Consider the following 12,191-nt stretch of genomic DNA (forward strand, 5'->3'; position numbering starts at 1 on the left):
TCGCTGTGTCAGCGCGAAAATAGCCTAGAAAAAAACATAGTTAAGCATTGAAGGCTATGGAAAACTGAATTAGTGGTCCCTAACCTAATCGTGTGCTCATGATGGGTCACGGACACTACGGACCATGGACATTACGGACCAGACATTACGGACCAGATTTAGGGACATTGCGGACCAGTTTTAGGGACATTACGGATCATCTTCAGAAACTTACGGACCATCATTTATAATGTTTTTAAACATTTTTTTTTTAATTTATTCACTCATTGGTCATAAATTTGTTAATAAATACTTGAATATTAGTGCTCAGTATGAAAATTATCTTTAATGTAACTGAAAAATCCAAGGAAATTCCAATGTTAAACATCAATGTATTTTTAATAAAATATTATAATAATTTGAATAATAATGAACGAAATATGTGTTTATCCTATAATTGTAAATGTGAATATTAATGTTTTCATATGTGATCGATTGCTTTCTGAAATAAACTTAAAATCGTCATATTTGTTTGTTTTCCGTTTCATTTGTTTTAATTGAAAGGTTCAGTCAGTGACCAAATGGTCGGTTTCAGTGCAAGATGGCACCAAAATGCTCGACTCGAGCCGAAAATCAACGTAATACCTATAATTAACATAGCCTATCATATGCCTACCTACCTAGTGTGTATTTACATATCCATATTTTCCTTGAAACTGATACCGTTTTCGAGAACACTTCTGCAATGTTTCTAACATGTACACAATCCGACTGGTAGGTTACAGTTCCATTTATCATTTTGGCTCAGATTTAGTAGAAAATGAGATAAAAGTTCAGGAAAATCGCATAAAACACTTAAGTTTTGTTTAAATATAACAGGTACGGGTATTTGTGAAGAAATATATTAATGATTTTAAAAGATATGAGAACGAAAAGAAAATGAAAGGTTGCAGCTCCGATTTTTACAAAGATAGGTTGCAGTTGCATATACTGGGCAATTCCGGATCAATTTTGAAGTTTTCTTAAAATACTGTCGGAATTACTGAAGTATAGACTTCCGTCTTGACTGTGAATTCTTTGACCTTTTTTTAGTGTCCAAACCAAACACTCGACTTGTTTTTAATGTCAACATGCTATAACCTCATTTTCCGCTAAATCTGAGCCAAAATGATAAATGGCACTGTAACCTACCATTCGGATTGTGTATTGAGCCGTGGGTTCAGTGAAAGTGTGCCGTTACAATGGGTTTTCACACTTTTATGGTTGCCAATTAAAGGTTGTCAGTATAATGTTTGTTTCTTTTGTAATATACCGCCGATAATTACGGGTACAATTATAACTAATAAACACTAATTAAGGCAACAGAAATTGCCAGTTTTAAACATCAGTTTGCAAGAATTGCAACAAACACACATCGTTTATTTAATACAATGTATATGCTTGATTTATTTTGGTAAATAAACTGTTTTGGAAAATATTTCTGCTCGATTTATTTTGGGAAATAAACTGTTTTGGAAAATATTTCTTCTGTTGCTTTTAACTGCCGATCTTTCAAATTTCGTTCATTATTGTTCACATAATTGTTATAAATGCATAGGTCTTTAACACCTTTTGGAATTTCACAAGATTTTATAATGAACCATTGATCTATTCGAATTTCACGGGATTTTTCACAGTTCTATGGAAGATATAACGTCATACTGAGCACTCATATTCAAGTAATTATTATCAAATTAAAAACTAATGAGTGATTAATTTAAAAAAAAGAGTTTAAATCATGGTCCGTAAGATTCCGAAGATGGTCCGTAATGTCCCTAAATCTGGTCCGTAGTGTCCCAAAATTTGGTCCGTAATGTCTGGTCCGTAATGTCCATGGTCCGTAGTGTCCGTAATTCCTCATGATGACAACGCTTTGATTATTCGGTATTCATAATTCAAGATGGCAGCCTCCATGTTACATTGGTAGTTTATGTCGTTTTTAGCATATAAATACGTGAAAATGTAAGGCAACTACTTAGTAATACAAGCACCAATTATTTTTACAATTCAAATGCATCTTGTTGTGATATTAAGGCAGATTACAGTCTAGGAACTTATACTTTGCATGTAAGTCATATAACTTCGCGACACATTCGTGACAATGTTTTCATGATGAAAATGAATAATTAGCCAAAAGGGAAAACACAAGAATTATTTTTAAGCCGTACCAATAGGCGAGTAGTATTCGGACATTTTTTTAAACTTTTATCGAGATATTTATCATGATTTTTGAAGATATCTGAATACATCTTTTGAAATTTAAAGTAAACCTGGGAGGAAAAGTGCGCCCGGTGTGGTGCTCGAACCCACAACCGCCGGAACACTAGCACGGCGCTCTAACCAACTGAGCTAACCGGGCGGCTGGTTCTTACCCACACACACTACAAATTTTAGCTTTTCTCTTGATGAAATAATGCACAATAACGTGAAATTAGATAACTTAACTCCATTTTAGAAGGATGCAAATGTGGTGTTCAGAAGGGGCCAAATTTAAGTTCAATATAAGTAGTTCTGAGACACTTCCTTAAAAATAAAAATAAAACTTGGAATCCTGCCCTGAAGCAGGTTTAGTTTGTAATTATGTTTAAAAGACAAATAATAATTTAAACCAGTTATTATATTCTTTTGTCATTAAATGACTTTCCATTTTCCTCGGCAGATTTCGGTCATCGTGGACACAACATCCAGGAGGTAAAAACACCGCGAAACTCGGAGGAAAACCGATAAGAATCTCCCACTGTATCTAATTTTGTTTAATTTATTTGATAATTTTTGCTACACCCGTAATTGTTTATAAAAATAATTTATTTCGCGTACCTAATTTCCGGACACCCAAAGAACATCAATCGTAACTTTCACACTTACCAAGTTTCACAGACGAAGATTATTGATTTTCATCTTTTATCCTGGCAAGATTACCTAACCATATAGTACACCACTGTGACAAGTTAATTAGTAAATAACCATCTTAAACGATGTATTGCATGTAGAAAGAGAAAGTGTGAAATATTTATTGGAGGATTAAATAAACAACAAGGGCAATCAAGGGATTAAGAAAACACAGACATGACATTTTTGTAAAACAAACTTTAAAACTTATACCACACTTTAGACTGTAAGAAGCAATTATGTACAGTTATACTTATTGAATCATCAATAAAAGTCAACACATTCAATGATATAGGTAACTAATTAATGTGATTAATTAAAGTTGGAAATGCAATACTCCAGTTACATTCGAAAACACCACTCAGACACATTAATCCTGCATAACAATATACATGCTCTCCATGAGATCCTCGTGAGATCCTCGTGGGTAAAACTGTGAGTTATGTGATGTCACACAGAGTGACTGTTTGATCTCAAGCCGATAGAATGTGTTATTCATTTCAATGCATGTATAAAATGGTGTTTAATGGGATTTTAATTAACTTGATAAAGGATTTACACTTATATGCGTAATAAATAAGTTTAGAACCATTGATAACTACGGATAAATTAATAAGTCAGGTAAAATGCAGGAAATTAGGAAAAAAAAGACCGAAAAATATGCACGCTTACAAAGTTCTCAACACCTTCATTACTCCAATCTAATTTAAATTCTCAACACCTTAATATAGTAAGAGAAAGATAACAATAACAAACACAAACGCACGCTATGGTATATCTTTTAATTACATAATGTGAAAAACAACAGTTGTTAGACGATGCTGATGAAAATTGATATGGAAATTTTCGATAACTGTTTTTAAAAAGAAACTTACTGTAATTAATTATCTAATTATTTAATACTGTTTTAACAGAAGCAATGTACTGTAGTAGCTATGCACAACACGCAGAGTTCCGCGATTAGGTCAATAAATCGATACGATCACCGGCGCTACTGGCAATAAAACCCTCCATAGAAAACGATTAACTCGGTGCAACTCGGCGAAATTTAGCGAGGAAAAAGGTTGCGTACTCGGCGGAAATCCGCGATAAATTAAAAACGTCTCCGAGTCACCGAGGAAAGTGGTAGTTCTGCGTGGAGTGTACTGTACATGAGTGATACAAGGGGATCTATTTTCAACATGTTCTGAATGTAAATGTTCAAATTAAAAATTTATGATAATATATGATATATATCGTTGTTTGAACAAAAAAGGTAGTATACCGAACAAAACATCTTACCTGACAGTTGCCCATATTTTATGGTCTGCATTTTGTTAAGTTAAATGCAATTTTGTACAAAACTGGAAACTTTTGGTATTGAAATTTAACTTGCAAGTCCTTACCTGATATGAAGCGTCAGCACCTGCTTGATATGTTACTTCCAAAATTATAAATGTCTGGGAACTAATGCTGTCTGAGAACCACGATAGTATTCATGTTTATATTAGTATATATTTTCAACATTCTACAAAAGTAGATTATTTGTGATCGATGGTGCAGCCCAATTAAAATGAGGCTGTCTTCTGAGTTGAAAATTAGCATGTTGGACTGCCATATCAGTGGTTGTTTTATTTTAACATTATAGGAATTGGGCTAGGGAAAAATGCGACATTTTGAATACAACTGGGGAGCTCAATTTTCTTCTAGTTCTAAATAAAGTCCACCTTTAGAAATGGTTATAGGATCATTTGAAGATTTTTGTACTCTGGCATCCACCTACCCCCGGTACACTGACTTTTGTAAAGATCCCAGCACAAAGACTTTCAGCATCCTTTGCTCACCATTCATTTAAAAATATTATGAAAATAATGATGGATAATTTTTAGTATAAATGTCATTTTATGGGACAATTTCATTATTTTGCACTGATGAAATAATTCTATTTTCTGAAAGAGGACCATATTATCATACATGTATATAGGCTGAGGTCATCTTCTTTAGCAGTGGCCAAAATATGCCTACCTTCAATTGAATTTATTTTTTTTCACAAGTTTTAAACATTTGTTTCCCCAAAATTACAAAATAAATATTGCATAATTGTTTGTGCTTTTGTTATAATAGTTGTGTTTGCTTTTAATCTAACTGAATGTCAGTCTTCTCAAATGACAGTAAATGGCAACAACATGAAAAATAGAATTGGGACAAAAATCGTTTACTGACATGGTATTTGTATTATGGAAATTACTTCAGAGTGAAAGTTAAGAGCCCATATAAAAGTAAGTCCTTAAATTCTACATAATTAAATGTTGTCTTTCAGATTGTTATACTAAATTGAAACAAGAATGGGCAAAGTTAAACGTCAAAGGCAGAAGGTACACAATGCAGCAGTTAAGGTGAAACAGCCGGAGAGTTCAAAGAGCAAGGTTCCAAAGTCTATTTTGAAGGTAATTAAAGTTTTGATTTTGTTCTGTCAAATTTATATACAGGTAATCTTGAAAGTTGGGATATCCCAAAAAAATGACCAGCTACTGTCATTTCAACCAAGTACAAAAATACTCCAATTCAATATTAATTATAGTCGGATACTATCAACAACAGTAAACATAACCTTTTGACCCGAGGCTGTCTGAATTCATAACCTTATAATGAACAGTTTCTTTCTGAAAATCCGACCTAGAATCTTTGTAAATTGTTCAAAGTAACAAAAGTGTTTTGCATGTTATGTTCTTATATGATGCCTTAGTACCCATTTTTGGTGCCCCTGTCAAAGAAGCTTGGGCATATAGGTTTACAAATAGGTAGGTCAGAAGGTCAGTCTGTCGGACATTAGATCAGGTCTTGTTCAACAATACCTCAGAGATACATGATGATAAGTTGATGATTTCTATGTATTTAAGATCAGTAGATCAAAGGTAAAGGTCACAGTGACTTGTTTAATCAAGGACCATGAAACGTCATTGGTAGGTTTCCCCTGACAAAGAGATGACTCCTTTTCTTTTTGAGGTCACTAGGTCAAAGATCACATTTAATTGTCCTATAAAAAATCAATAATGGTTAAGTGTACGACCATGATTAAGTGGTATGTTAACCTTGACAAGTAGATAACCCCTAATGTTTTTGAGGTCAGTAGGTCATGGTCACAGTCACTTTTATGAAATCTTTGTCTGCACAAAAACTTGAGAACGGTCTTACATAGGACAATGAAACTTCAGTGGTGGGTTGCTTTTCACCATTGCATGACCCCTATTGCTTTTGAGGTCAGGAGGGCAACACTTAATGTCTATTATAACTGTGCAACTGTTGCAAATGTTTGACATACATATCTTTTAACAGAGTATTCTGGATGTCAAAATCAGAGAAGTGTTATGCACTTTTTGGAAGTCGTTTTCACATGTCAGCTTTTGAATTTCAGGACCTTCCAGCTGGTCTGACCCACGCTGATGTACAGAAATCCAGCCTATTTGACAGCATTGACTTGAGTAAATACAACATCACAACCAAACTGCCAGAGTTTGACGCCAGAAGTACCCTCTCATCAAAATCTCTGAAAGGCCTCAGCTTGAAGAAGAAGGAAAAGCAGAAGTTGAGACATGAGCTGTGGATACAGAGTAGGCCAGTTTAATATCAGTCTATATTTGACTTTAGTTTTTCATAGAGAATGACAGAGGACTGTCACTGAGTTTGTGTTTTTATGGAACTTGTTACACAATTTCCTAACATTTTCTGGGAAGTTCATAATGTTTAAATTCTTTTCAGCTCAATACAATGAGCTCTTCTCCCTTCTCCCTTCTCTCTCTTCTGCCATACCCTGTCCTTTTTAAAAACTGGCTGAAGGACTTCAATCTAAGTGGTGAAGCAATATTTGACTTAAGCATTTATTTACAAAATAATAATGTAGCATAAAAAGAACTTTCAAATTGTGTCTGTAAAAAAAAATAATGAAATTTGAATTGAAGCCGTGTAAGTTGATAACATTTCTTTTCTTTAAAAGATTGGAAATTAAGGTATTAATAATGCCATTTATATCTTGTTTCACAGAGCTTAGTGCAATAGACGCTGCCAAACAAAAGGAAAAGGAAAAGAAACGTAAGGAACAGACACCAGTTGTTGGGGACATTGGAGCACTGGCCGATGCCTTACCCACACTGGACCTGCTGCTCAAAGAATCTGCAGGGACAAAATCTGCCAGGTGAGAGAGTCTCAGATTGTTAGTGTATAACAATGTCGTGTGCCTGCCCTGGGCCCATGCAACTTGATATCTTAGTCATAAACCATTGCTGCTTAAAAGTGCCTACGGACACCCGTAAAGTTATGGGCAGAATCTATGTGATAAATGTATATAGAAACATTGTTTATGCATAAAGCGAGGTAACGCCTGGAAATTTACTATCTTTATTTTTTTGAAACGATACCGAGGACCTTGGGCCTGTTTCATTTAAAGACTAAAGTTGATTTTATCTATAAAAGAGAATTTATTTAAATTTTAATTTAATGTTTTAAAGTTTAATCCATTTTTTTCAACTTTTTGAATTTATTTTTTGCATGTACAAAAACTTAATTCTAAGAAAGGGAAATAAGGGACCACTGGGGATCCTGTTATATTGGAATCAGTTATAATGTACCATAAAACAATTAAGAATTTTGGCATCTGCCATTTTCCTACGCATATTAAATATATAAATAATGTGTTTTTCAGCAATGAACCGAAAAAGCCTAAAGGGATACAGAAAGAAAAGAAACGGAGAAAACAAATGTAAGAATTTAGCCTGTTTGTTTTAAGAAGGGGAGATAACTACAGGGATGATAAAGTCCTGAAAACATGATTGAATGCTTACAGTTTCTGACTATTGTACAGTTGTTTAGTTAGTTTTTGCTGAACACTTGCATTAAAAAATGGAAAAGGTACCTAGAAATGGATATAAAAAGATGTAACAACAGGGGTCTTAGCCCTTTTAATACTCATTAGGGCCAGTATCCCTCATACTCATACTTAATTTCAGGATTGGAATTTCTGGTCAGTTATCATCCTTGTTATGCTCCCACAAAGTGGCGGCATATAGGGTTGCCCTTGTCCGTACGTACGTCTGTCTGTCTGTACGTACGTACGTCCCGAAGATTGTTTCCGATCTAATTCTTGAAAACTGTTTGTCCAATCCTCACCAAACTTTAAACACATGTTTGTGACCATAATATCTTGATCAAGTTCGATAGTCATGGAAATCGCTTTAGTCATTTAGGAGTTACGGCCCTTTTTTGCCAAAAATACTTCAAAAATATATGTTTCCAATCTAATTCTTGAAAAGTATGTGTCCAATCCTCACCAAACTTTACATACATGATTGTGACCATAATATCTTGATCAAGTTCGATAGTCATGGAAATCACTTTAGTCATTTAGGAGTTACGGCCCTTTTTTGCCAAAAATACTTCAAAAATATATGTTTCCAATCTAATTCTTGAAAAGTATGTGTCCAATCCTCACCAAACTTTACATACATGATTGTGACCATAATATCTTGATCAAGTTCGATAGTCATGGAAATCACTTTAGTCATTTAGGAGTTACGGCCCTTTTTTGCCAAAAATACTTCAAAAATATATGTTTCCAATCTAATTCTTGAAAAGTATGTGTCCAATCCTCACCAAACTTTACATACATGATTGTGACCATAATATCTTGATCAAGTTCGATAGCCATGGAAATCGCTTTTGTCATTTAGGAGTTACGGCCCTTTATTTGCAAAAAAAGACTTGAAAAATACGTCCCGAAGATTGTTTCCGATCTAATTCTTGAAAACTGTTTGTCCAATCCTCACCAAACTTTTAACACATGTTTGTGACCATAATATCTTGATCAAGTTCGATAGCCATGGAAATCGCTTTAATCATTTAGGAGTGGGCCCTTTATTTGCAAAAAAAGACTTGAAAAATACGTCCCGAAGATTGTTTCCGATCTAATTCTTGAAAACTGTTTGTCCAATCCTCACCAAACTTTAAACACATGTTTGTGACCATAATATCTTGATCAAGTTCGATAGTCATGGAAACTTATCCTATATGTGCAGATTATCCTGAATAATCATTATGGCTTATTTTCTGTGACAAAAAATCGAAGTGGGGGCATCCGTGTCCTATGGACACATTTCTAGTTACTATCTATTATACTGTCATGGGTCTTGTCAAAGTTGAGTAAACCTTAACTGTTGGCCTTGACTTAAAAAATGTTCATGATATTAACATGAAATTTTGGTACACATGTTTACCTAGATTATACATACATATGTAGTCCTATCATACCCTACAGCTCTTGCATAGATATTTTTAATTGACATTTGACTATATCAATCTTTTGACTTTCTTTTCAAGAGCAAATTTCAAGTTTATTTGTCTATATTTTAAAGACATAAGTTGAGGTACTATAGTAGCCTTGGTTTTGTCTCTGGCCTTTTGCAAAAACTTTCTCCTTGGCCATTACTTCAAGATATTCAAATGAAACTTTATTCACATCATGTTAGTGACAACATGCCCATGTTTACCTAGGCCTAAAAATGAGAGTTAAATAATAAAAAAATAAGTGAAGTCGTTCACTTTTCCAATAACTCAAAATCTGTTTAAGATATTCAATGAAACTTTGAAAATATGTTGCCAGCTGAGTGCAATCTGCACATACAGAGCAAGTTCCATAACTCAAACTTTATTAATTGTCAGGTTATGCCACTTGTTTGGAAAACAACACTTGTTGTCTGCTGTGTTCTTATTTATAAATTTATAGGTTGATTATCTTATTTTCTTGAACAAATCTGTAGAGCTATTTTATTTATTTTTCCCATTAAAGTATTAAAATGCTTGGACCAAAATGCCGTCAGTAATGAGTATTTCCCCTGTGTTCAAATAGAGCTATTTTATTTTATTTTTCCTAGTAAAGTATTAAAATGTCTGTTATCTTCTAAAACAACATTTTTGGCATGTTAAAACACACCTAAATTAAAGCACTTAAATGTTGTAAGTATTTCTGTTTTCAAATCATTCTGTGTATATTTCAGGCTAGCGGACATCGCTGTGTTCCAGAAGGTCATTTCCCATCCATCTTTCAAAGAAAACCCAACGGCCACCATATCTGACCATTTACAGGAGCGCCACAAGCAGGAAGAAATGGACACCTAACATCATAAAAATCTATATAAACTATAGCTATAAGCCCCATGAAAATTAATAAGGACTATTTGACCTTTGTTTCGGGGAAAACAATGTTGTGGTATTGCTGTTGCTATGGTGCCATTGTTGACACTGAGTTGTCTTTCAAAACGTTGGCTAGGGAAACCACTCAAGATATTTAAATGAAACTCTTTACACATGTTTCTATGGTGTTACCAGGCCTCGAAAAATTTGTTTTTGGTCACTTACCCTCCTTTGTTTTCTTCAATTCCCTGAAGAATTATCTCCAACATACAATCGATTAAACAGTCTCTGGGTTCGACCATGTGCATTTGATAAAAATGAGGCCTCATTTCCGGTTGCGATTAGACTGTTTACATTATTAATTATAATGTTTATCGCAATCCTTTCATTTTGGAAAATAAATTGGATTAAAAATTAAATCCGGAGAATCTAAATCGCCTGGGCGGACGAGTGTGATTGAATTTCTTTTCGCACAACCTCAATAATCACTCGCAAATGCGAGCAAGCAAGTGGATTTGTAGCGACCTGAATAACAACTTCTATAGCAAGTCACATAAATCTATGTTACGCTTATTGTTAGTGTAGTTGTGTCTTTAAAAAGTAAGGAAAAAACGGACGAACTTTGGCTGTGTTCTCTGTTTGTTTTTCTAGCATACTTACATTTTTTTTGTGTTTCACAGACAAGTAGTAGTAAGTGTATTTTAATAGCATTGGCATTGTGCAAAATCTTTGATATAAGCAATAACTAAAATAACTGAGTATTCAGCTGAACCTTGGTACACATGTTGCCGGAGACAATACGCATTGGTACAGCCATGTCCATAACTCTGGCATCAATATTTGTTGAATTATGGCCCTTGTTTTATTGGAAAAAAAACAACAGACAAGTGTTTGCTTTCTCTATGCAGCACTCTTGTAACAAGTTCTTTCTGTAACTTGTAGCTTGTACAATGACTGTATGTGGTCATAGTTTACACTTTTGTAAACACTTGTTAAGGGGTTCCACCACAAGTTTTTTTGTTGTTCAAATGCGTGTATTTGTACAAAGATGGAGTTGAATGGGACGTTTTTGCTTGATAGATGTACCAATTTACACATTAACGTCTATACTTAAGCCCTTTTCTATGAAGAGTTAATAAATAATCAATTCCATTACTTTGCGGATTGAAGATTTATACTCTGAATACAAGTCTGTGAAAGTCTAAATTCCAGGGCATTAGTGGTTTATTATTAGTTAGAGTTGTACACATAAAAAATATGTATTTTCGCATGTTGAATTCTCCTTTTTTCAATTCTTAATCTTTCGTAGTCATGGTTTCACTTCGGAGCTCATTACAGTATGCTAAGCTGATGTTAGTCTGATATGTTATTGTTTTAGAAAACTAGTACTTGCCACCAGTAACTGACCAATGCTGATCAAGGTGTTGTTTTGTTGATTATGGGATTTTGTTTTGATGATGATAAACAATAAAAATATACAAGTATCTACTTTTATTTGTTTTATTATTATCAATGACAATTTTCTGTATGACTTGATTGCCTAAAAATGGAAAAGCCAATCGCACACACGTCATACGTCATATGAATTCTATGGACTCAATATTCTACTTGGCTGAAAATACGGATTTTCAGCGTCGTTTGATGCTATTATATTTGTTTACTTGTTTAACGCTGTAAATTCTTTGGAACAACCATAATATTGCCGATTCAGTTTGAATCGATACCTCGTTAAATAAGATATTGCATAAGCTACTCGGACGTAACTCCACCCCGGCAGGCTAAAACCATAGACTAAATATAGCAGCAATGCACAGGAAGAGTCCAAATATTCCGACTGTGGGGGTAGTAGCTCCGCTGTTAGAACATAGCTTGCATACCCCGATGTGAAATGTAGCCGTCCCAGTCAGAGATGGGTTACCTGAAATTTAGATTGTTGAGTTTGAATAATCAGTAAAATTACACTTTTTTTGGTGTTCTTAACTCTGTTTTTGATAAAACTGTAATCTGTGATCCATCGCAACACTGCTACACCATCGATGTACATCGGTCAGCCCAGAATAAAAAATACCAAGCGGGGTAACTTGCTATATGTATTCAAAATAATTATCTTATAGTTATGGCTT

The 12,191-nt window shown here is 34.1% G+C and overlaps 1 protein-coding gene across 6 annotated transcripts; it reads left to right on the forward strand.

Annotated features, from left to right (window-relative positions):
* Positions 1-1,893: 1,893 nt before the first annotated feature.
* Positions 1,894-11,544, forward strand: LOC128239982 (ribosome biogenesis protein SLX9 homolog). Of its 6 annotated transcripts, none has more exons than XM_052956457.1 (7): positions 1,894-1,980; positions 2,678-2,709; positions 5,207-5,333; positions 6,302-6,497; positions 6,928-7,078; positions 7,586-7,642; positions 9,933-11,544. In XM_052956457.1, the coding sequence occupies exons 3-7, from the start codon at positions 5,232-5,234 to the stop codon at positions 10,051-10,053; spliced, it is 627 nt and encodes a 208-aa protein (XP_052812417.1). In that variant the 5' UTR covers positions 1,894-1,980; positions 2,678-2,709; positions 5,207-5,231; the 3' UTR covers positions 10,054-11,544. The 6 variants fall into 6 exon arrangements, with proteins under 6 accessions (XP_052812417.1, XP_052812415.1, XP_052812416.1 ...); XM_052956456.1 differs by having other exon boundaries at positions 1,922-2,085; XM_052956455.1 differs by lacking the exon at positions 2,678-2,709 and having other exon boundaries at positions 1,908-1,980.
* The last annotated feature ends 647 nt before the right edge of the window (positions 11,545-12,191 follow it).

Source organism: Mya arenaria, chromosome 7, assembly GCF_026914265.1.
Source record: "Mya arenaria isolate MELC-2E11 chromosome 7, ASM2691426v1".
NCBI lineage: Eukaryota > Metazoa > Mollusca > Bivalvia > Myida > Myidae > Mya > Mya arenaria.